Source organism: Mesitornis unicolor, unplaced genomic scaffold (assembly GCF_000695765.1).
Source record: "Mesitornis unicolor isolate BGI_N332 unplaced genomic scaffold, ASM69576v1 scaffold7699, whole genome shotgun sequence".
In the NCBI taxonomy this organism is placed as follows: domain Eukaryota; kingdom Metazoa; phylum Chordata; class Aves; order Mesitornithiformes; family Mesitornithidae; genus Mesitornis; species Mesitornis unicolor.
The window spans coordinates 8,984-35,583 of NW_010209170.1; the positions used below are offsets into that span (position 1 = coordinate 8,984).

Here is a 26,600-nt window from a genome sequence, read left to right on the forward strand (position 1 = left end):
GCACATACTAGTTTTGTACCATGTGATTACTGAAGAATTTCGCAGAAAACATTCCTCCTGAAAATCTTACAATTACCTAAAGCATGGCAGCTGCAAGCAAGTCAGTCTGTCTTTTTAAATGATTCATTGTCTTAAAAGAAAAACACATGTTCAAATAGATGCATTTTTGTGTCTGTACAAACACGTTTGAAACAGCAGGATTTAAAATTAATTTGGTTACAGTTTGCAGATGTTTCAGGTAGGTTTAATTATATCTTGTTTCCAAGAAACTATCTAAAGCATCAAAGCTCATAAGAGATGAGCATTTCATTTGAAAAAATGATTGTGATTATGTATTCCTTGATGAAGAATACAGGAAAATGTCACCCTTCATTTTGAAGCACTAGGTGCATCATATGTATATAAAAATCTTAATTGCTGCATGACTTTCAAGAATGGTCTGAAAAATTTAATCTACTTTGTTTAAAATATGTTTTTATTAAATTCAAGTACAGCTGTTAAGTCAGGAAGTAATGGAATTGGGCTCCTAAATTTTATGTGAAGTGCACTATACCTGCTTAGAAGAGTCTTGTTATGTTGTCAAAATATGAGCAGCTAACCAAAATATGAGCAGTCTTCAGGAAATAAGAACAAAACAAAACCCTGAGCAAGTGAATGAAATGTGTTCTACATAATTATTTAAGATCAAAAAGTGGACTTAATTCCTATAATTTGGAAGTGGTTTAACATCCCTTTTCTCACTTTTTCTCCTCTTCTCAAATCATTGAGATAAGCAGAAATGGGTAAACCAAAGCTTAAGATTTCTAAATTAAGTTTTTTCTGCATAATGGTATAATAACCTCTTTTATTTTTTTCACAGGTACTTTCAGTAGAACAAACGTTCAGAAACTGAAGTCCTTACTCTTGATTCCCTGGTATCAAGGATTCATCAGGCACTATCTCCAGTCTTATTTCTTCCGTATTTTTGACCAAGCAGAAGGAGAGCTTTCTTCAGTGCTTGTCCAGCTCTCTCAGCTGAACTTGACTTACTTACTGTTTTTCTCGTATTACAAATGCCTAAGAACAGCAAGGTAGTGAAAAGAGAACTAGATGATGAGGTCATTGAGTCAGTTAAGGACCTTCTGTCTAATGAAGACTCTTCAGATGATGCCTTTAAGAAGAGTGAACTTATAGTTGATGATCAAGAAGAAAAAGATGTAGATGTTGAAGAAGGCTCGGATGTAGAAGATGAAAGACCTGCCTGGAACAGCAAACTTCAGTATATTCTGGCACAAGTTGGATTTTCTGTGGGATTGGGAAATGTGTGGCGGTTCCCGTATCTGTGTCAGAAAAATGGTGGAGGTAAGTCTTGTGTTAGCTAGTTGTAGCTAAATGATGAAGCTGACCTTCAAGATTTCAAGGTTAACAGAGATATCCATAGAAAAACCTGCTCCAACATGTCAGATTTTTCTTTTAGTTTCTGCCAAAACCTAGGAGGAAAAATCCATATTCTCTTTATTTAGAGAGACACTTTTGTTACAGGAAGTAGCAGAGTCTTCTGAGATTGCATTCCCTCATTTTAGGGTAGAAAGTTCTTGGTATGACCTGAAGTAGTGGTCAAAGTAGTGGTTAAACAAAACACATCGTTATGGAGGGGTTGCATTATTTTGAACCTGATTATTGTTGTGCTAGTGTTCTTTATAGTACTTGGACAATAAATCAAGGCATTAAACCTGCATCTACTTTAAAGACCAAAGCAGTATTCAGTCTTTAGTATTTAGCGGTACTGAGCTTCATAATTTACTTTTTAATTGCCTTTAGCTTCTAAGGCATTTGATCATGATTTACTTTCTGCAAGAACAACAAAGTACTGTAGGAATGAATATTATTTTTTTTTTACTGATAATGAATAATTCAAATAACAACATTTACATTAAAGGACTACCATCTGTATTATGCTGCTATATGGTTAACTGTTTTCCTAAACAACAAGTTAATTTCACTTAATAACATCAAGCTGTTTATTTCATAGTTCTCCATCTATGGTCTTGAATGTATTATGAAGTATGAGGCTGGAGACCTTCTTTTATCAATGCAAGATTAGCATTTTATCCTATGCTATACTATACCCTACTATACTACATTAATGCACATCTTATTGTAGCTAATTACTTAGCTGAATTCAAAGTAACAATGGAGTTTATACTTTCAAAGATTCCATCTTCAGGATAAAGACTAAAAAGTTTTATATCTAGTTATATGTTGTTTGGGTTTTTTTTTCACTCTCATTTAGAAAGGACCAGTAAGATCAAGTCCAACTGTCAACCCAACACCACCATGCCCACTGCACCATGTTCCGAAGTGCCACATCTACACATTTTTTGAACACTGCCAGGGATGGTGACTCCACCACTCTGTGGGCAGCCTGTTCCAATGCTTGACCACTCTTTCAGTAAAGAAACTTTTCCTAATATCCAATCTAACCCCCCCCAGTGCAACTTAAGGCCATTTCCTCTTCTATCACTTTTTGCATGGGAGAAGAGACCAACACCCACCTTGCTACAAATCCTTTCAGGTAGTTGCAGAGAGTAATGAGGTCTCCCCTCAGTCTCCTCTTTTCCAGGCTAAGCCGCCCCGGTTCCCTCAACTGCTCCTCAGAAGATTTGTGCTCTAGACCCTTCACCAGCTTCATTGCTCTTGGACATTCTCCGGTGCCTCAGTGTCTTTGTAGTGAGGGGTCCAAAACCGAACACAGTATTCGAGGTGCAACCTCACTAATGCTGAGTACAGTAGTCTCTTTCATTCTGGACAGAAAGTCATTAAATTGTTGATTTAATGATTTGTGTGGAATCTAAAGTTTTTGTTATGTGTAACTGATATTAAGTGAGAAGACACATTGAATTTAGTTTCTAAAAAAACAGCTTTTCGGTGGATGGCAGTCTTACTTAGTCTGCTAGACACAGTACAGAATTGACCATGTATCACTACTATTTAAGAAAAAATTTACACTTATTAATGAACAATTTTAAAATTGTCATTAAAGGTGTGGCTATTAAAATAATTGTATTCTGTATAATTTCATCCTAAGTATGGTGTAGATGTAGTCTCAAGGACGATGCATTACAGCAGTTTGGTTTGTGTAGCTGTATCCCTTTTGGTAACATGGGTGTGCAGTTAGTTACTAATTTTGCAAGCCCATTGGATTCTCCATTGAACCAGCAGAAAAGATCTGATTCATACCATCAAGCACTTTCAACGTTACTCTGCCAGTGTGTGTAAATTTAATTCAGATCAAATACAGATGTATTAAAGTAATTATTAGTTTAACATTTTAGAAAAATACCAACACACCACCTTCAGGGATAATGGCACTTCATTGATCAAACTTGGAAAAAAAATCAGGTTGAAATTAAATGCTTTCCCCTGTGCCGTGATTGTAGGAACTTGGATATATAACATAGTCTGTGGAGACGTAATGTTTTCTGCACATTGCTGAGTCAAGGATGTATTTGACTTTTAACAATTAATTTTACACCATTTTAGTGAATTGCAACCTTCAGAACAACAGAGAAAAACGAGTGATCATTAGAGCTAAAGCTTCCTTGGTTTAAGTTAACCATAATGCAAGATGGAGAAGGTGACACAAAGCATTGAAACATGTAATGTACGTTGCTGCCTGTATATGTGTATGCAGATGTACAGATAATTCTGACAAGTATGTAAAAGAATAGGGGGAGGGAAAAGGTGAAACGCATGGCAAAAAAGCTACACACATTTTATATGAGGTTCTAGTTTTCTGCTATACAAATTGTTTCATTCTAGGTAAGATTAGAGTGGTTTTATGCAACCCTTTCTAAATATCAGTGTCAGGACTGTTCAGTCTGCTGAGCCTGCTCAATCTTTTGCTGAGAAGGCTTTACTATAAATACCTCTTGAAGTTTCAGAGTATAAGATAAAGAACCTTTTTGTGGATTTTCATTAGAACTGTTTCATTGAAGCGTATGGCTGGATCTCCACCTTCAGTCTTGTCCAAACATTTTTTTTATTTTCTTTCCTATATTTTATCAACTTATATCTGGCAAATATAATCAGGCAAGAGGAATATATTGAAAGTGGTAAACCAATAAATATACTTCAAATTTAAACCAAAAAGAAGTAAACCCTGTAGTAACCCATTAGTTTCCTTCAGAGGTTTTCTCCAATATTAAGTGTTCCAAAGCCAGCAGTAAAAAAGAAAACAAATCTTAACCATGTAGCAGTCTTCATTTTTGTCTTTTTTTAAACTTCTGTGACTAACAATAAAACCGACAAAATAAACATGGAAAAGACACAGACAAGTTAGCCCAAATGGATGTATATTATTAGAGGATTTTGTGGAGAAAATATTGGGTCTCTGCTGCCCTGTTTACTAGAGAGATTGGGTTGGTTTGTGACTGTGGCCTGTGGTATGCCAACGGTCCTGACTTCCTAGCTCTGGACTGCTTCAGTGAGGTATCTGCAATACTGTCTTTAAAGGTAACTTGTGTATTGCTGCTCTGCACTGATACTTGGACGTCCATAGGTATCTTCCCAATATCCTTCTCTGGGACTGCTATGTACCATCAAAACAACTTCTTTCACTTTACTTCTTGTGATACCTTAACAGTTCTTTTTAATTCTTATAAATTCATAAATATGTAGAGTAATATCTACTGTTTTTTATGCTCGACTAAGTTACAGCTAGACTGAGTAGCTCTTTACTGGCTTTCACAATTGGCTTATTCCCAGAAAAAAAGTTGTGAGAGAAGAGCTGGGATGAACTTCAATCCACATTTGGGGTGTAGCTGTAATGCAGGAAGTATCAGAAGAAAGAAAAAGCTTGGTAAAAGACTGAGAGTGCTCCAGGGTTTGTATTTTCTTGTCTTGGTATAAGAGGGAGGGCCCAAAGAAGTTTTAGACTGCAAATGAGAGGCTGAAGTTATTCAGTAAAGTTTTGAGGAACTGACTATAGATTTCTCAACGTTCTTCACCTCTGACCTCACCACAGGTCTGCCTTCTCTCTGGTAGGCAGTGCCCAGTCCCTATCTGGCATTCAAAGCAACTCTTCCACTCTTTGCAGCCTAACAAATAAAGAAGCTATTTCTTCCTTGGTGCTTCACAAAGGTGAATCACATTGATGCTGGGTATACTCCAATTTTTATATATATATATATATACACACACACACACACACATATATATATATATATACACACACATATATATACATATATATGTGTGTGTGTGTATCATTTTTACACTATACATTTATTACTCCTTTACTATATGACGACAAATATATGTGCATGTTCAGATAGGCACAGTTCCTGTATAACAATTTCATAACCTGTGTTAGTATGCAGTAGGTTCAGAGCTGCCTCAGCTTCCTATGACTGACAGTGAGCCTTAAAAGTACACAGCTTGGATCTACCCAGTCTTGCTGTGAGGCTAATAAGTAGTGTCAAACTAGACCTATGCTTTCCTGCTGTTCATTGCTATCATCTGGTGTGTAGCTTGCACACCTTTCACATTTTTCAAACAAAGGATATATTTAAAGTTTATTCTGTTTGGTTGTCATTTTTCCTTAGGATTAGCCAAAGTAAAATGGTACATTCACATATTAAAAGTAATAAGAGCAAACAAAATTAGCTGTTCTGCTAGAATAAGTGATATTTGAGTGAGGTTTATTATTGAGACAAGTAAGCATAGTTATAGAATCATAGAATGTATTGGGTTGGAAGGGACCTTTAAATATCATCTAGTCCAACCTCCCTGCAGTAAGCAGGGACCTTGTTACTAGATCAGGTTGCTCGGAGCCCCATCAAGCCTGACCTTGGATATCTCCAGGGACCAGGCCTCCACCACCTCTCTGGGCAACCTGTTCCAGTGATCTACCACCCGCATTTTGAACTTCTTCCTAACATCCAACTCTTTTCTAGTTTAAAAGCATCACCCCTTTTCCTATTGCTACATGCCCTAGTGAACAGTTCCCCAGCTTTCTTACAGGCACCTGTCAGGTATTGAAAGGCCACTATAAGGTCCTGGAGCCTTCTCTTCTCCAGGCTGAACAACCCCAACTCTCTCAGCCTATCTTCATATCTTATCTAAGAGGTGCTTCTAGTGTTGCAGGTGTTATTTGGAATCTACAAAGTACTCCACAGCCAGAGATTTTGTATTGCGTTTTCATGAGCATTGACTTAATTTCCTTGATACTGTTTTTTTAAGGTCAGTCTTTAATATCACTGTGATGTAAAAAGTCAAAAGAACTAGTAAACAGTGATAAATAGATAAAAGCTGTGAGCAATATAGGGAAATCTGTAGCAGATTATCTTGCCATTATGTTTTGGAAAAATTGACACAGATAGAATCACATAATGCATTTCTACAGTTAAAAAGTCTGGATTTTATACTGAAATACCAGCAGATAGAACTGTTAAATTCTGTGGCCTTATAAAAAGCAAAACAGCTATTGCTGAGAACTGCTGAGGAAATAATATATAAATTGTTAAAGACTGAGTAGTTATTGAAGGCTTCAGTCTGATTGTCTAATGTAAGTGGAGTGGGAGCAAAGCAAGTATTCTCTTGTATGTTTGGGTTCTGTGGCTTCATTATGTAGCTTTTGAATTCATTGATGTCTTCAATATTATTTTGTGAGTTCTCATGTAAATTGTATTATCAGATGCATGAAATTTAAGTGTACTTCAGTGTGCTGAAAAAGTATTTTTATTTTGCAAGTGTAATTAAAGTTGATTGGCTAAGGGGTTTTCCTCCTTTAAGCACAGTTTTGTAAACAGGCATACCTTAATGTATTTAAACCGTGAAAGGGTACTGACAGGAAGACTACCCTATTTTACAGATAAAATGTAAAACCTTTTATCAGAATTTTCCTCATAAAAATGGTTTGTATTTTATAATGGTAAATAAATACACTTATAGGAGGGTTTTAACATTTGACATTCAAATTAAGTTGATCTTCATGTGAATGTCAGCTTCTTGCTAGCTTTCTATTAGCCAGTGTGCAGTAAGCTATAAGAAGTGGAATGTCTCCTGAAGACAGTGGTAAAGCTCACATTCATTGAATAAGAATTACATCAGACATTAGGCATTTAATTAAAAACTAGTACAGCAGCAGTTGAAACAAATCTGGAAAGTTATTACATTTTTCAGGTTACATCAAGAATGGCTAGAAGAAGAAAAGTTCTGTAGTATCAAGATGGTAAAACTATTTCATCTTGCATTATTGCTTCTGAAATTATTTTCCAGCTCTTTAATCACTATGAATCATGTAATTTTATGTTATTTTTTTCCTCTGAGCATTTATAAGATCTTAAAACCAGTGTTAATATTCCAGTTCTATCAGTAATGTTGCTAAATGTACTACGTATTGTAATATGAAGAGAGACAATTTACCAGTTATCCCATTATGGTGCTTTGTTAAATAAAAAAATTAAGAAAACAAAGCAGTGCTGTGCACAGTATTGACATTCACTGGTTCCTGAACTCATTTGTGTTTTTGCTGTTCATTCTAGTGAAGAAGGTTGAGGTATATTTTTTAGTTGTTTTTTTTTTTATGAAGTTGAGATGAATATTTAAAATGAAAGTCAAATTTAAGGCAAAAATATGCAAAAAATGGCTTTACAGGAGAATAATTTTTAGAACTTATAAAGGAGATCTGGGGATCCTGAACCACACAGAATTGTGATATTCAGAGGACTGCTTAGCTGGCAGATATAGCAGACAATATAACTAATTGTAGGATGCTGTTCACGGTCAGCATGTGTAGTTTATTGTTCTAATTCAAATGAAGATTATCCTTATTTGATATTGTAACTCCAAGTACCCATGTTTTCATGCACTGGCAAATAAGAGACATGCTGAGCTGTTTCCATAGTGATTCTGTTTTTTGATGAAGAGAGGTGTTTTACAGTTCTTTGAAGTATGTTTAGCTTCAAGGGAAGACTGAAACAAAATGCTTGTCCAGAGATGCTATGTTTTCATGTTGACTATTAAACACAGAAGCCCTTTGCAGCTGTGATATGCAGTTGTGTAACCCAGCTATGTCCAAGCTATATCCCAGTGAAACTCACATGTGTGCTATTTTCCATTATGTCCTTCTTTTGGGGAGGGCTACAAGATAAGAAGGGAGCTCAGCAGGTTTGAGTGATAAGACCAGCGCTTCAGGTGCTCTTCACAAGCCCTACAGTATAAAGGTGAACTCTGCTGGCTCCTCACACTGAATTACAGGGTTGTGTCATGTATAATGTAATGTGGATTTAACACCACATTTATTTAACTGATTTAGTTGAATCTAACTGATAAATATCTTGCAACTTACATTGATACTGCACCATAAAACACCCACGTCAGCCCAGTCTTTAAACATGTGCTTAACTTTGCAGCCTTGTGATTAAGGTTGTGGACTGGGACACTGAAGAGCTGGGTTCAGTTCCTGCTCTAGTACAGTCATCCAGTGGGATACAGGGTAAGTCACTTAGGCCCCAATTTCTTTGAGCTGTTTAGGCTTGTCTCTGCTCAGCTATGCAACACCTGTCTAATTAAGACCTCAGGTATCATTTACAGAAGTGTTAAACTACTTAAAAAAGCATATGCTGTTGGCTTTCAATTAACTGTATAACCAATTTTTTAGATAGTGATGCCAAAGCTTCTCATTTGCAATAAGAATTTATAGTGTGCTCATGTCTTGCAGAAATTTTGAGAGAAAGTTGATGATAAATCAGAGATAATTAATGGTATTATTTGTCTTATATATTCTTAAAACAAATAGTCCCCCTCATTTTGGTATGTGGTTGTTACTTTATTCCTCAGTTTTTCTCACATTTATTTCCTTCTGTCTGTTGTTTCTCTTTTCATAGTAGAAATTAAGTCCTTTGCATTCTTTCTGTTATGTGCACATACAAAATGAACAAGAGACACCAAAGTACTGACTAGGAATATAGCTGCTACCTCAGTAGATATAATACTTAAATAGATAGTTTATGTTGTGCTGAAATGGGTAAATAGAACATGATGTTTGCCTCTATGAGGGAGTACTGTAACCTCAACACCAGTACATTTTTCAGAGCCTGGCATAGGTTGTGACCAAATGCTACTCAAGCCAGTATCATTGCATAACATGTTATCATGTCATAAAAGTAAAACACAAGCTAACACCAGCCTATAGACTGTGGGGTAAATAAGATCAATATTCTTTGCCTGGTTCACCAGTAGTTTTACTAAAACTTACTTTCTTCTGTCTTTTTTCTTTCTTTTCTTGGGCTCAAGACTGTAGTTACTCCATGCTTAGGATATTGTAAGATCTTTATAATGGAAGGTGATGTCCAATTTGTACACATTTCATGAAGAGCAAGATAGCAAGTGGACCTAAATAGGAGTGGATAGTACCAGAAAATGTGGCCTCCTGCACAGCTTAGGAAAGTTTAACTTTTCTTAAATAAACTGTATTCCATGAGATAAGCTACCTCCTAAGTACAGGAGAATGACAGTGTATTTTGACAGACTTCTAACAAAACCCTAGAAAGTTGATGCTGCATGAAGAAACTTAAAGTAAGACTTAGCTGGATTTGAAGTTGAATTCCAAATTGGTTTCTGAACTTTGCTTAACTTCTCTCTCATCACAGAGATGAATAGACTGATTAGACAGCTTAATAGCTCTGAGTCTAAGAGTCTGAAGTCTTTAGATCTCTGCTTTGTAGCTTGCTCCAAGATGCCGCGGTCTGCATCTGAACTGTTTTTCTTTAGCCTTACAGTGGTTGCAGTCAGAAATCCTAAGCCCTTTGAGTTAGGTGGCCAGCACAGTACTCTCTATTGCAGCGTTAAGAGCCATGCATTTGAAAATTGGTGCCACGTTGCTAATTACTGATGCCTAAATATTTTGTTAGCTCTATTATTAAATACTGCTCAATAGCAAGGAGGATGTTAGACTTTGCACTTAGTGCATTTAGTGTATGGATATATCTGCTTGCAACTAGTTTTATTGATATAAATGAAGATACATCCTCAAGTTAGAATTGTATATGACAACTTCCTGGGAATAAGACCTTGAAAAAATGAATTGTTTTACATATATATGTCTAAAGGTGAACTAATAGTTGCATTTTCAAATATGTCTTCAAGGAGAGTTTGCGAGTACTGCAAGATCTGGATCTACAATACTCCATTTCATTTCCACCTCATGTCTCTAGTCCCTGTCTGAAGCCTGGTAGAAATGTGCTGATATAAGAACAAAGTGTTCTTGCTTGGATGGATAGAGTGCTGTACACTGAAATCCCCTTTCTGAGCATCTGAGGTGCACTTGGAGATATCAACAGGACAATCTTCTGAAACCACTTGAGATTGGATAAAATTCAGTATATTTCCTTCATAAATTCCGTCTGGCTGCTCTGTTACAAATCAAAGTGTAGAGTTTTTAAAGAAATGTTGACACAGCTCCTGGTTGCATTGCTGTATCTCTGAAAAGCTTGATCAAATGCCCAAAATTTCACACAAGCAAGCATCTAGATTAGATGACCTGCTTTCAGTAAGGTTTGCCTTAAAATGTTACAGTGTGTTAGAATTCAATGCCTCTGGGCTTTTCAGATCTTCCACGATGTATAGCCAAGATTAAGGTATAATTACTCTTTGCATGTGGTCGAAAAACTTTGCAATGAATGACACTAAGTCAAATTTGAAGCTATTAGGTTTCACATTTGTTGTGTCAGGTTCTAACTCTTCTTCCACTCACTCGGATTTATACTTCGTTCCTTTCATAGGTGCCTATCTTGTGCCATACTTAATCTTGCTACTGATAATAGGGATTCCACTTTTTTTCTTGGAGCTTGCTGTGGGGCAGAGGATCCGCCGAGGGAGTATTGGTGTGTGGAATTATATCAGCCCCAAACTTGGAGGAATTGGATTTGCAAGCTGTGTAGTAAGTTTTTAACATTAATCATGTGATTTGCTTTCAGTCTGTCTGATTGAGACGTACTGTTTTGCTGCAGGAAAAGGCCACTGATTTTGTAGCTGGGCTTCAATGTCATTTGACAATGTTTTGAAAGATCGCAAAACATAAATTAGTACATTAAAAAATACTAATAAAAATGTGTCTGTAAAACCAGTTAACTTGTATTTTGCCACTCTTTTGAAATTAGGAACTAGGGAACAGAGTGGTCTTCTGGAGAAAAAAAGCCTGTAAAAATACAGGTTTTACACAATAAATGCAGAGAAAAGTGAAAATTTAGAAAACGTCAGGTGCTTTAATGAGGCATGCAATTCAGTTCTTATTCTGACTTAGTTAGCCACTTAGGTTCAGTGACTGATATGCAGAAATATACAGAAGTTCAGTGGAGTTTTTTTTAAATTTAGATAGTTTATAAACCTAACTTTTTTTTTTTTTAAACAGGTATGTTTCTTTGTGGCCCTATACTACAATGTCATTATTGGATGGAGTCTGTTTTACTTTTCCCAGTCTTTTCAGCATCCACTACCATGGGACCAGTGTCCTTTAGTTAAAAATGCATCTCATAACTGTAAGTCTATGTTCATGTTCTTAAAAATCACATAAAATTTGAAATTTGAATTTCTGATTACTTTTTTTTCTGACTTTGACACTGCTTCTTATGCTTTCTTGGTGAAAAACAAAGATGGAAGAAGGATATTTCTACATTTTAATTAGTAGGATACTTCCTGGCAACAAAGCAAAAAGTGTTGCATTACTAACAAAACAGAAAATGGAAAATTGTAAAAATCAATGAAATTCATGTAATAAAAGCATTCTTTGCTTTGTAAACCGATAGAAATTAAGTAATTGGTCATTGGTTTGTACCTATAATGAGATAGCCTCAAGTGGACATATTATACAACAGCATTAAAAGTTTCTTATCCCTTGGTTTTGGTTACACACATTGCATTATCCTTGCTCTTGGATATGAAATATTTCTTTTCATAACTTTATTTCACATAGATTTTACATCCTAAGTTTTCTTTAATTACTTTTTGTGGTTTTTTTTCAGCCCTCTAATAAAGAACATAACCAGGGACATTTGAAAAGTTGCACAGTGCTTTTACAGTGTCTTTGCTTCAGTTGTTTAAAATAACCAGTATATGTGAAAGTTGGCACACAGTCAGATTGTATTTCACAAGCTATTGTCCATTAATCGAGCCACAGTGTCTGTCTGTTTATGTACCCTTACCCTGTCTAAATATTTAAATACAGTGTGTCAGCCTAACTTCAGCAGAGGTTATATAAGAAACTAAATTTTGCCTAGTACTCTGGTTGACCATATGCAGAGGAATACATTATCACAAAAGGTTGTTTTACGAAGATTTTTCCAGAACCTTTCACCGATAGCAGTGTTGTTTTTTTTCTCTTAGCAAATGTCTTAAGACTTTTTGTAAGTTTAGTTTCTCAGTAAATGACAGCACAATGTGCAAATATTGGGAATTGGTAGAACATTGTTATGAAATATTGGGAAAAATACTTTTGTCCTGAACCCATTCTTTACTTGCTCACATCTCTTGACAGTTGTGGAGCCAGAGTGTGAAAAGAGTTCTGCAACCACTTATTATTGGTACAGGGAAGCTCTGAATATTTCCAGCTCTCTGTCTGAGAGTGGCGGTTTAAATTGGAAGATGACTATCTGCTTGCTGGCTGCCTGGATCATGGTATGCCTAGCCATGATCAAAGGCATTCAGTCTTCAGGCAAAGTAAGTATACTGTTTACTTAAATGACAGTGTTTTACTTTGAAACATGTCTTGAAATTTTTGTTCACCACACCCTCTGTTTACTCTCATGAAATCTGTAGGAGCAGGTAAGAAGCTGTGACTCACCCCAGTATTTGTTTAATCTCAAGTAGAGGAATGATAAGCATTAAAATTGTAGTAATTCTAGTGGGAATTGTAGTAATTTAGTGGGAATTGAGATCTGAAGAAGAATCATTTCTGTTCTCATCAATGTAACTGTTGCAAGTAACTGTACCTCAGCTTCGTTGAATTGTTAATGCAGCATAAGTCTGTGTGTTTCTGAATGTCTAAGGAATTAGGTTTCCATGTGTACTTGCAGTATGATTGCAGCACACCCAGTTCCTCAAAATACCTTGGCATTTTTCTTTTTATTCCTACTGTCATTGGTATCCATGCTTTTGTCATTAACACAGCTGCTTTTCAGGATCTTGGATTGTTTCTTTTTGGCTAATGACTAACCATCCCTTTGCATCTGAGTACGTAAATTTGTCTTTCCTTTCCAAGCAGCCAGCTGGACTGGGTAGTGAATGATTTGCTAGCCATGTTAATCTCAGCAGGACTTTCAGCCAAAAAATGATGTGTTCTTTTCTTCTTAATGTTTTTCAGATCATGTATTTTAGTTCCCTTTTTCCTTACGTGGTACTTTTATGCTTTCTGATCAGAGGACTGCTTCTTAATGGGTCAGTGGATGGAATTCGTCACATGTTCACACCTAAGGTATGTGCTTAATTTATGTTTGCATTGTATTTGCATTGTATTAAAATTTCAGTGGCCAATTTGGCTGTTTAAGCCTATTGTCTTCATAGAACATTTGACCATATTCCTGTTTGGTTGACCTCAGTGACACAATATCAAGCCCTAAGGTTTAAGAGCTGAAAGTGTTCTAAGGGTCTGTGTAGAGTTACCTTCCTTGAGGTAACAGGTTCCCAGAGTTACGTACTTTTACAAAGCTAAGCAACTGAAAGTGCTTTTTCTGAGGATGTCTAAAAAAACTGAGGATGTTTAAAAAGCTCTAAATACTGAAAAGATAAGTTAATCTTAAAACTTGACATTCTCTAGGATTGAAATGCCTATTTCTGGGATGTCACAGTGAAATGCCTTACTTTGAACACTGTCATGGATTTAGATAATTAAATTGTCCCTTTTGAAAGGGGACAAATGTGTCCCTTTTTAGAAATCTTATCAGTGCTGTTTGAATAGTAGCCGAAAAGTACAGGAGACCTGTCTTTAATGTCTGCTCATCTTGTGCAAGTGGTGTAAGTACTCATCACTAAGCTTTCCTTACCACATTCCATATGGTTTTCATGCCAAGATAGCAACAGGTCCAAGTGCACATTTTTTCCTGTCAACAGTTTTACTGGGAATGTGTCTTACAGACTTCAGATTTTGTAACTATAGAGGTGAGAAGCTTCATTACTAATCATTGTTTAGCCTGAAGAACTAAATTCTACCTACATCCACCTCAAATGCTAGTAACTGTATCTATACTACAGGAACAGCATGTTTGAGTAGTCAGAGCCATACTTGCTCAGGAATGTATTATGCTGGGCTTCATACTGTATTATTGTTGAGCAGAATGGGACTGATGTTTCAAAATTGAAAGCCAAATAAGAAGATTATTAAAATCAATGCACATAGTGGCTAATGCCAGATGACAAATGTGTTGTCAGTTGTTTTGATGCAAGGTGTTTTGAGTGTGTAGAGAACTGTCATCCTATAAAAATTACCTTTGTTAGCTATCGTGTTATTGTTTCTTACATTGTGATATGCAGTTGTGCTCTGCTTCACTTCTTGTCACTGCTTCAGAGTCGTTCTGCAGGAGCTTGCAGGCTGCTCAGGCAAATCTGGGAAATCTTAGGAACAGAGAAATGCAGTGCTTATTGATGAAGAGGAAGTATATAGCAGAGAGGGAATACAGGTCTCTTGAAGTTAGAATTTGCTTTCTCAACCTTAGTATTAAGCCTCTCTTTAACTAGAGAAGTATCACTAGATACTGAGGGAAAGTAAGTGCTGAAACTGAGTATCAACACCTCCACTCTTCGCTATTTAATCTTTCATGACTAAGACCTAAAACAAGTTGCAGCTGATGCTTACTAATAGTTACATTGTAACTTAATGATACAATTGCTTCAAGTGTTAGGGTAAACAATCTTGAAAAAAAATAGTTTTTAATTTCTCCTACTGGTTTTCAGTTCTGTGTCTCAAAACTTAAGCTGTGGCTTAAATTTGAGGTTAGGAGGCCTCTATGTCACATACAGCATATATGAATATAAACCTTCAAAAGTATTTTCATTATAATCTCTGATTGTTTCTGTACTGGAGCACTAATTTGGGTTGTAGGTTTGTATGAAACTACTTGAAGGAATTCTGCCTCCAAACTGCTCCATTGTGCTAACAGTTTATTTGGGCATGCAGACTGTAAGAAGACATGCTAAACTAATTCTAGGTTGAAAATAATCCAGATAGATAGATATGAGGGGGCAGGCAGAAACATCTTTATAGCTTCTCTTCTTAGTTCAGAAGAGGACCACAGTTGATCCCAACACACTCTCACAGAAGAGTTGTGTCAATTCGGACACACACATCAGTGCAGGTGTGAGAGCACAGGGCTAATGAAGAATTGGAAAATTTCTTTCTTTGGCATGGTTGATTAACAAAGCAGAAATTCTAAATGATAACCTTAATGGAAAATCTAAATATGTATATGAAAAGCCCACTGAAGTCAACTACTACAGTGAAACTGTCGGATTATATGAAGCTTAAATACAAAGCCCCCCAAATTTGACAGAAAATATCTTGTAATAGTAAATCAATTACACATTGCCTAGCATTTCAAAGTAAACTTGTATCTGTGATCATACTACCTTTGATGATACCTCATGATGCATCGAAGGAAGTGAGAAGAGTTTCGGTACTTAGACCATTTAGAAATTTGGTAAAATTAAGGCTGTTCCTCTAGTACCCTCTAGTGGAAAAGCTGTGGCATGACTGTGTGATACTGGCAGAGTGAACTGTGTACAATAGCTACTTGTACATTGTAATTATAACAAAAATTATAACTCGGGAAAAATGTTATTGTTATAAACAACTTTTTTTTTCCAAATATGTTGTACTTTAGCTATATGTGAAAGAATAAAGAGGGTATCTGCTGCCTGTCTATAATAAATATTATACCTTTATGGGAAACTGGAAATTTTTCCAAAATGTTTTCATAACAATAGCAGACTTAGTTTCTTTTTTTTCCCTTAGAGTAAGACAGCCAGTTTTCTGATGCTGGCATCTGTGCTGATGCTTTTTAGTTTTACTGTTTTCAATAAGTGTAGGGTTTAAAAAAAAAGAGGGCAGCAAAAAGACCTAACACATTCACAGAAGTAAGGTCTTTCATTGTTAAATGAATGGAAGCCCTGAATCAGCTTGAGAAAAATCTAGTGTTTACATTTCACGTGTACTTCTTTTTTATGATTTAGTATCTATAAGGATCTGAGATAGTGATTCATAACTTTAACAAAGGTATTTCTTGAAGTATGGTCATCTGAAAGACCAATACAGTTCGATTTTTTGATAAAAGGCTTAGTTGTGCCTCAAATACATGACCCATTTTACTTACAGTAAATTTGAGGCATCTGGCTTAAGGGAGATTGGATTCATGGACTATACAGATTGTGATGGCTGGTGCTTATTTCATATGTTGTATTTTGCTTTACATACTTGCATGTAGTAGAATTCCATATAAGCATTTGTATCTCATGGGCACATTTTTTTTGAAAAGTAACAGCAAACAATTTTCAATGTACTGCGTTTATAAGAGAGTTAATCATCCCAAAGTAAATCTTAATTCTAACAACTCGTAATATATGTACTGCAATAAAAAAAAAAGAAGTAAATGCTAGGGGGGGAGTGGGAAAGACAGATGTTCTCTTATTTCACTGTATAATTAGCTCTTAGTTCAATAATCATATCTCTCCAGTAGTGATTCATTGTTCTTAACATACTCTGTTTCTATTTGAGGATTATATTGTATAAAATCAATAGAAATTCCGCCCAGTAACTTTGCCTAGCTTTAAATGTCAGATTCAGCTTTGTATTGTAGCATAATGAAAATACAGTTGTAGTGAAGTATTAGCATTTTGTGATGTAGGTTGTCTACCTGTTTTTTTTCTGTTGTGTTTTCTTATAATAGAAATGCTGATGTATATTATATCTAATTTCAAACAGCTTGAAATAATGCTGGAGCCCAAGGTCTGGAGAGAAGCTGCTACTCAGGTGTTCTTTGCCTTAGGGCTTGGATTTGGTGGAGTCATTGCCTTTTCAAGCTACAACAAGAGAGACAACAACTGCCATTTTGATGCTGTACTGGTGTCCTTCATCAATTTTTTCACTTCTGTCCTGGCAACTTTGGTGGTGTTTGCTGTTCTGGGCTTCAAAGCCAATATCATAAATGAAAAATGTGTTATCCAGTATGAATATCCATTTTTTATTATTATTTTAATGGTATATTTCATTTTTTAATTAATACAGATCATTGAGTTTGATTTCTCTGTTTTATTGTGTTTTACAGAAACTCAGAGAAGATTGTTAAACTTTTAAAAATAGGCAATCTGAGTCAGGATATGATCCCACATCATATCAATTTCTCAAGCATTACAGCAGAAGATTACAATTTAGTTTATGACATTATTCAGAAAGTTAAAGAAGAAGAGTTTGATTCTCTCGGTCTGAAATCTTGTCAAATTGAAGATGAACTTAACAAGGTGAGAGTAATAAGTCTTAAATACACAGATTATGAATGGAGGAATATTTGTAAGCCTGAAATAAACTGCGAAGTATGCTTACACAGAGTATCAGGACAGTGTACCTATGAGAGGTGGACCTTTAGAGATCCATATGAAAGCATGGTTCTGTGCAGGGTTGCATTCCAGTTCACCTGAGGACTTTTGGGTCTGATGTCTTAATACAGTCTTCACTGATTGATAATATATTCTGATCATTATATCGCTCTTCTCAGAGGTTTTAAAATTCTGGAGCCGAGAGAGGATTTTTCCAAAGACTAAACAGAAGTGTGTCTCTTCAACATCTCAAACCGATGTCTTCTAATGTTAAGATGCAATTATTAAATATAAATACTACTTCACTAGAAACTAAAAAAGTTATTCTTATTATATAATTGCTTAATGAATATCATTCTGTTTTGAGATCTTGACAGTAAGCCAGATCTGTAAAAGAATAAATTTTTTTTTTTAGCTTTTTTCAGAGGGCTTTCAAGTTCTAAACACTGACCTCTATGTAGTTGCACATGTATCTGAAAGTAAAATGTCAAATCGGTGACTTAGACATTAAAAATTTCTATACTATTCCTGCCATTTAAACTTGAAAAAAATAGGTATAGAAATACAGTCCTTTATATACTTACTGGAGAGAACAGAGTATTTTGTAGCAGTCCTGTATAATAGCTTTCATGCAAAATTATCAATGAAAGAGAGGAAAAAGTGTGTTGTTAATATCAAACAACTTACAACCAAGTCCTATATTTGATTAAACACTATTTAGGTTGCAGGTTTGGAGGAATCACATATTTAGATAGTAGCTTCACACTCTGACTTCAAGATTTAATCAATGACATTGCATGAACATGAAGTCAAACTGTAACATGAAAAAAAATACTGTTCTTGAATAATAATGTGTATTTTTTCTCACTGACAGGCCGTTCAAGGAACTGGTTTGGCTTTTATTGCCTTTACAGAAGCAATGACCCACTTCCCTGCTTCTCCCTTCTGGTCAGTCATGTTCTTCCTTATGTTGGTGAATTTGGGACTTGGAAGTATGTTTGGAACCATTGAAGGCATCATCACACCCATTGTTGATACCTTCAAAATCAGGAAGGAAATTCTTACTGGTGAGTTGCACTAACTTTCTTTTCTCACTGGAGCAGCAAGCTAAAAAAATTTTTTTGAGAGTATGAAGTCTTGTTCTTTGACATGAAAGTTTTCAGTGCTGACATATTACAAAACAGTAAATCTTTGTATTCCAGACTGTACTTCCATGCACAGGCACATTAATATCTGCAAGTAAAACCTTTTCCTGAATGCCACAATAGCAGGAAGATCCTCGAACTTAAATTATAATGGAGGATTTCTGTTAAAGCTTCTGTGTGGTCAGTCCTTCCAGAATACTTTCCATTCCAGCCTGTGGTATGGATCAGGGAAACAAAGCAAAAGGAAAGAATGAAAATACTTTGCAAATTACTACAAATAATTCCTAAATAGGCCGATGAAATCTTAATTTATGATGAGATGTTTATTATGTTAAAAATCAGTACAGTTACACTCTAGAGGAATGTTTCTTTCCCTGTAGAATGTGGAAAATGTCTTAAACAAGGTGTGTATTTGTTGTGGGGTTTTTTGTTTTGTTTGTTGGTTGTTGTTGTTTTATAAATGCCTAAACTTATGTGTAGCCTGTTCATGTAGCTCTGATTGTGCTGAAGCAATTTCTCTTTTTGGGTTAGAACTTCAGCATAAAATGTGAGTTAGGTTTCTGAAATTCTTAGGACAGCTGCAAGGGATGCAAATTCAATACCTGTGACAGAAGGGATAGAAAATAAAAAATACAATAAGCTGCTTTAACATTATCTAACTCTATGAAGGAAACAATAATGTATTTTCTAAGAGAGAACCCCTAAGAGATAATCTAAGAGATAATGCATCAGCAGCAGAGCACTGCTCTTTTCTGACTGCTGAGTACTTAGATAATCAGTAAAATCTAACAGAAGACATGTAATTTTTTTACTTTGCTAGATCTAAGAATAAAATTCTTCATAAAGATTAATCAAGTGATTTTCGGAATAGGTTCTAACCTATTGAGCACGTAGTTTTTGTTTTGGTTTGGTTTTTTTCCAGGATTTTTTGTTTGTTTTGTTTTTGGTTTTGTTTGTTGTGGTGGTTGTTTTTTTTTTTTTTAAAATAAGGTCTTAAATTCTTATTTAATAATCAGTGTGACATTTAGAAATTGGCTGTTTTCTCTAAGTATATATGGAAATACCATAATATATAGTCATTACTCTAGGGTAATGGAGCATTTTAGATAACAGTTCCTTGTTATTGCATTTGAGAAAAAACCCCTATTAAGATAAAGGAATATTCAAGAACTGCCTTTCTCTCTGGTAATTTTTTTGAGTGTTATGCATGCATGATTTTTGCTGAACTCAGTTGTACTCAAAGGATTACAACTTATAATTAACTTATAAAATTGAAATGCCTGGGTTATCCTTCATGCGGAATCAGTGGGATTTAAGAAGGATTATTCTTGCACTAGAGTTTGTGCTTAGAAACCACAAATCTTCAATTTCTGCACAAGTGTGAACACATTTGCAACGTTTTACACCAGTTCAGTGTAACCATACTTGAAACCAACTCATATGCTTAAAGTTATTCATGTTCAAGTATTTCCAAATTGGAGTCTGCATGTGTATGTGCTGAGGATAAGCATACCTACCAAAGCCTTAGTTTACAACTGAAGATGCATATTTTTGGGTTGTAATGGTAAGACATGATGGGAGAACATAAGAGTAACAAGGATTACTGAATTCACATACACACGGTTCTAATAGTCTTAATTCTTTTCTCAGCATCAGTAGTAAAACTCAGTGTGATTACTGAGACTCAGGTTAGGAAGATTTTTTCTGTGTTCTTCTGTTTTTTGTCACCTTGCATTAGAAGTTCACACATCAATTTATAATGATTTCTTTAATTCTGTATTTCTAATCTCTCAAAGTAATTATAACAATGATTACTACAAGGATTTAAAAAGTATATTGTCTTACACCATGGTATTTTAAAAAGTGTCATTGTCTTCCTTTCACTACTTTTGTGACTATTAGTTGATTATCTGGGATTTATGCAATGAGTGTATTCTTTAAAGATATTTTATACTTTGGCCCAGATTCATTTCACCTAATTTTAGACTGCTTAGCTATATCCTTAGCCTAAACTCTCAGTGAGAGCGGGGGGAAAGGGTGCTTCAAGAATCAGTCTTACTGGTGATCATTGTACAATCGATTTCAAAATTTATTGAAATTTGACTAATTTTATTGTTATTTAAGCATTCAAGCCTATTCTCAATGAACTTAGTAAAAAAATTATATGGAGACTCATTATGCAAGATCAAGCATTCAAGAAATATACTTTAGGTTGTCCCTAAAAAAAAGAAGGGGCAGAAATATTGTTGATTAGTGCACAAATGCATTTAGACAGATTCTAATGGAAGTTCATGCTGTGAATGATCTAGGGGAAGCCTGTTCAGCCTTTTTATTTTTTAGAATCATAGTCTGAAAATTTGGTTCTTTCCACTTCTAAATTCCAAAATGTGATCTAGTGACCAAGTAACATGATATATGAAGTTTATCTTACCAGTTCTTTTTATTTTAGCCTTGCATTCACATTAAGTTAAATGTTTAATGAGAAAGAGTGACTTGATTAATCTCTGCTGCTTTATCAGGACTGCTGTAATAGGGCAGCTCTAGTAATTCTAGTATCATAAATTTTCTGTTATGTAAGGAATAGGTAGGATTCCCTATATTATTACAATTGAGACACCTTCAAAAAGAAAAATGTTATCAACTTTGATTATCTGAAATAATGCATTTAATATCTTTGCTGCTTTGAACTCTATTTCCTCTATGTCCGTGGAACTTCATTATACTTACAGCTCTCATTTCTGTCCTTTATTCCAGTCATCTGCTGCTTGGTAGCATTTTTTATTGGCCTGATTTTTGTGCAGCGCTCTGGAAATTATTTTGTGACAATGTTTGATGACTACTCAGCTACTCTCCCCCTGCTTATTGTAGTCATTTTGGAGAATATTGCAGTCACCCGAATTTATGGAATAGACAAGTAAGTGAAGGAAATGTATCTCCTTGCCCATATCAACAGTTTTAATTACAATAATTAGTAGGAATTTTATTATATTGTGTGAAGTATTTGTGATGTACACTTAAATACAAGTAAGTAAAAAGTGGGTCAATCTGGATGTGAGTCTGGTTTGTTTTTAAGAACACATTTAGAGCAGGACATACTGCATCAGAACAATGTAATGAAACCCAAAGAGCAATTGCAACAGACCCAAAGAGAAGAGAATGCAGTAAAAGAGGTAAAACTGGAGCCTTAGAAAGGAGGCTGGATATGCAAGTATGAGGAATTTAAATAGAAATAAGATAGCAAGAGAGAGATTTAAAGAAGTAATAGCCATGGGCTTAGCAGCAGAACAGATCTGCAGTATTCCAGGCAGCCTGGGAAAGGATCAGAGCAAACTCTAATGGCAGTAACAATAAGAGAGTTTCAGTTTATGAACTAGATTTAGTTTGGAGTGTTGTAGCAATTAATTGTTCTTTGCATTAGTTGTGAGAGAGGAAATAGGGGAAATTATAGCAAAGGACGGGGTCAGAACTTACTTGGAAGCAGCCCAGATGACAATGAAGTTAAGTGGCTTTCTATCAGTGATGGTGGAAGAGAAAATACCATCAAGTACCTCTATTTTTTAATTTTTTTTTACATCTTATGACTGAAATCCCCAGAACATGTTCACTAAGCAAGATCAATGTGTGCCACACTTGTACAGAAATTTGTATCAAAATAACTCGTGACATCCATAGATAAAACGAAACATGCTATACTAGCATGTTGAAGTAATTTAAACATCTGTGATTCCTTTGCATGTACAAAGCGTGACTCAGAATGGTTGTTTTTTTCATTTGAATATTCACTTGCTCAATCTGAGTAATGAGTCAGTCCTTTGCCATCATTAAATAAAACTGTAATAAAAATAACCTAATTTTACGATTTCCAGGCATTGTTTCTGGTCTATACAAGTAGTGCCTGGTCTACTTACTCATTAAGGGTTAACTCCCATTTGAGCCACATGTATTACCTATAATTGATCACACTGACATGAAAATTTCATGTAGATGTTTTCGCACATTCAACCAAAAGATGAAAAGATGACCTGGGTTTCAGGTTAGTAATGTCTGGTCAGGTAGAGTTCTACTGTGAAGGCAGGCAGATATGTCAAAAGTCAGCAACTCACCTGTGAGAAAGCTGGTATTTAGGAATAGCTAAAATACGGTAGTACTTTGCTCCTCAGTCAGACTGCAGTTGATTCACGTTTTCAGAAGGGATTCTGACAGGGTTATAGTAAAAAGTTAACATCCAAATTTCTCATTCATGATGGTCACCTGAGCCTCCCTCTGGAGTATTCCTGTTTCTTCTGATGCCTATTTCTCCAGAATATCTTTCTTCAGAAACCTAGTGTTCATGTTTTCAAAAACTGCCAGAATCAAAAACTCCAACTTGCCATTGACTTTGATAGCACTAAAGAGTCCTCCTTATAGATTAAGATCCATATAGACACACTGTCTTTGATCAGTTAGAAGAAAAACCAACAAAACAAAACAGCAAACATTACATCCAAAGGGAAGACAACATTTGGATCCCTGTAGCCAAGGAGGAAAATGTGCTATGCTGGAATCAGTGCTAAAGGAGCTTGGTAACTTTTAAAAGAGGGTAAGTAGGATGGAGATGATGAAAGACTTTAAAGTGAAGATAGTAGATCTGTGTTTATAGGTGTAGAACTGGAGATCACAGAAAAGAAAAGGCTATCTACAGAGGGCACAATCCATTTGTAAATTCAACTTCTTTTTAATGATGTGTTTCATTGCAGTGTAAACAAAGGATAGAATATACCAAAAATGTAGTTTTAAAAAACTGAGTGTTTATTTGACATTAGTTTCACATGTGTAACTGCTTTGAAAACATATTTATTTCTATATGAGCTTTTTTGAGATCCACATTTCAAAAGGGAGTGAGACCACAAGGGAGTTAAAACAGAGTCAGTGCTTGTGCGCACTCAGAAAGAATTAATTCTAAAAATATTCTTTCTTTTTCTGCTGGCTCTGGAACCATGTACTCCTCCGTTAAGAGTACAAAAATAGGAGTTTTGTTCATATCATAACTTGCAATTTTGAGGCACAAGGGGGCAGTTTTAAAACATCACAAAGTTTTATTTCAGCATCTTATACGGTGGAAACCATAGCTTATGCATTAAGTTACTTTTTACACTGCAGCACACTTGCGGATTTGATATTAATTTTGCAGAATCTGTAAGATATGCTGGTTGTATATGTCCCCAAAAGTAATGACACGTGCTTTAGTAAACAACGCAGTAGATGAAATAAGATGTAAAAAAGAATCTTATAAAAGAAAGGTGAGTTTAAATATCTTTCCAGCACACTCCAGCAAGTGATTTACTAAGTCACTGCAGTGCGTAGCAGTTCCTTCTGTTCATCTGTTCTGAACGAGTAATACAAGCTCTGTTTTTCTAAACTACAGCTATTTCTATTCATGCATTTTTTCAGTGTGCCTGTTCCCTCAAATTAGATGCTGTGTATCAATTATAGTATTTGAAATCTCAGTGTACACACTAACAATAGCTTTTTATTCCTTTCACAGATTTGTGGAGGATCTGAAGGATATGCTTGGGTTTTCTCCAAGCCAGTATTATTACTACATGTGGAAGTATGTTTCTCCTTTAGTATTGTTATGTTTGCTGGTAGCTAGCATTGTCCAAATGGGATTAAGTCCTCCTGGCTACAATGCTTGGATTGAAGATACGGTATGTATATAACAGATGCCATTACCATCATAATGATCATATCTGGCGTATTTCAGAAGTACATGAAAAGACAAAAAAATTGCAATTAGAAGTTCAAAATCTGTCTAAATGATGACATGGTTGTTTTTATCTCAAGTAACATTTATGTAAAAACAACTATTTTTTAATTTTAGAGTAGGTCTGCTTTAAAATATAACTACTTGACATCAACCTTAATGCTATTCGTGACTTTTAGTTTGTTATTGTCTGAAGAAATTTTTAAGAGTATGAGAGGTTGTTAGTTTTCATTAAATTTTATTTTACTGCAGAAAATAGTTGGGTGATAACACTGAATAAATAATTTTAGTTATCACATCAATTTTTTATGTGGAATTAAATATTGAGTTCAGCCATGTCATAAATTTTCCCCTTTGGAAACACACATCACATTTTAAGTAACAGCTGCATTAAAATCTGTCTCTGGTAAGAGTGGTTAATTTGTAAAAAAATACTTGTGTGTGTGAACTGCAGAGTCAGTGCTGTATGTTAGCTCCAAAAAGAGATTTAGTCAAGGCAACTCCTAAGAGTTCTGTTGGGTTGTAGGCTTATCAGCCCTCAGCTGTTTCTACAGGCATGTTATGCAAAATATAGGGAGCATAAAATGAGAGAAATTAATCTTTGGGACCTTTCTGAATGGACAACTGTCCAGATTTCTAGTGGAAAAAAAATCAAAGACAGGTAAAGTGTAAATACAGCAGGTTGACTTTACCATAGGTAGACACCTGCCTCTAACCAGACAACCACTACTGCTTTCTCAGTATTCTCAGAAAACAGCTCTTGTTGTGTTTGGTTCTTGCCCTCAAAAATCAGAAGGACAAGTACCTTAGAATACCAAACAGACTGTTCCTTTCTGTGTATAAAACTAAATGTTCATTGAGCTACTAGGGAAACAGACTGTTAGCTAGTGAATCATGGATGCAGTAGAGATGTGTGGTGCAGTCACTACCTCAGCAAATTTGTTAAAGTTTAGATGAATTTTATATGAAGTGGAAGAGTTCCATAGGGCGATCTGAGATAGTCCCTCTCTAGCTCAGCTATTAGCCTGTAGAACAAGGATTTATTTTGCAGGCGTAGTTACAGATACCACTGCACAGTTTTCTGTTCTGAGCATCCTTTAAAGGATCAGGGACCAACTACAGACCAATGTAGCAGAAAGCCTAATGTGAAAATCTTGACTTGGGCTCTGCTAGAGAGCTCTGAGCATCTCAAAAACTGTGAGACAGTGTTTTGATCCTACTCACTGGCAGAAAGTTAGCAACCCTACATCTCCATGATTGTTCAAATTTGAGATCTGTAGTGGTGCCCACATTGTAAGTGCTAGGTGACAAAAAGATGAGTATTTGTTTGAAAACTGTAGGCCTTGGTGAGGACTGCAGGTTTGTTCTTTTTAAGTAAAGATCTATTAATAGTTTTTTCTCTTGGGTTGCTTAGGCTACGGAAGAGTTCCACAGCTATCCAACATGGGGGATGATTGTCTGTATATCGCTGATGGTGCTGGCCATACTGCCGGTCCCAATAGTCTTCATGGTGCGCCGTTGCAACCTGATTGATGACAACTCTGGTAGTTTGGCATCTGTATCCTACAAAAGAGGCCGGATAATAAAGGAGCCTGTTAATCTAGAGGAGGATAATACAAGTCTGATTCATGGAAAGAGTCCAAGTGAAGTGCCGTCCCCAAATTTTGGCAAAAACATATATCGGAAACAGACTGGATCACCAACTCTGGATACTGCCCCAAATGGACGTTACGGTATTGGGTACCTGATGGCAGATATGCCCGATATGCCAGAGTCTGATTTGTAACTGCAGAAAAAAAAATGCTGTTTGTTTCTCCTCTCTCACTGATCGTTGCTCTCCTATGAGAAGTGGTCAGCTTCACTTATTAGGGTGCGATCTCAGGTGCTCCGTAGTGACAGTCTTCAAAATGTCATGACTGTACACACAGATTGAGAAAACTCCCTTTAGATTAATTCTCTGGGTTTTCATTTGCACTGAAGGGAACACGTTAAGAATCAATGTCAGCCTACATCTGCCAGCGTAGCCAAGAATTTGACTTTTTAATTAATTTATAAATTTAAAGCTATTGGAGAAGCCCAAGTCTCTCTCAAATGATGAAATATTTCTGAGGTAATAGCACTGAAAATCCTTTTTTTCCACTTTCAGGTTA

The 26,600-nt window shown here is 35.6% G+C and overlaps 1 protein-coding gene across 1 annotated transcript; it reads left to right on the forward strand.

Annotated features, from left to right (window-relative positions):
* The first annotated feature begins 857 nt into the window (after positions 1 to 857).
* On the forward strand, positions 858 to 26,279 carry SLC6A15 (solute carrier family 6 (neutral amino acid transporter), member 15). Its single transcript, XM_010192781.1, has 11 exons — positions 858 to 1,341; positions 10,767 to 10,924; positions 11,396 to 11,522; positions 12,518 to 12,699; positions 13,343 to 13,453; positions 16,952 to 17,193; positions 17,295 to 17,487; positions 18,437 to 18,629; positions 21,462 to 21,621; positions 24,232 to 24,394; positions 25,865 to 26,279. The coding sequence occupies exons 1-11, from the start codon at positions 1,053 to 1,055 to the stop codon at positions 26,234 to 26,236; spliced, it is 2,190 nt and encodes a 729-aa protein (XP_010191083.1). The 5' UTR covers positions 858 to 1,052; the 3' UTR covers positions 26,237 to 26,279.
* The last annotated feature ends 321 nt before the right edge of the window (positions 26,280 to 26,600 follow it).

What these genes read in the sequence shown, in the direction of transcription:
- SLC6A15 (XM_010192781.1), top strand. Translation starts at nt 1,053, where the DNA reads ATGCCTAAGAACAGCAAGGTAGTGAAAAGAGAACTAGATGATGAGGTC. An exon ending in GTGTCAGAAAAATGGTGGAG is followed by an intron (nt 1,342 to 10,766) that starts GTAAGTCTTGTG and finishes TTCCTTTCATAG; the next exon opens with GTGCCTATCTTGTGCCATAC. An exon ending in CGAATTTATGGAATAGACAA is followed by an intron (nt 21,622 to 24,231) that starts GTAAGTGAAGGA and finishes TTCCTTTCACAG; the next exon opens with ATTTGTGGAGGATCTGAAGG.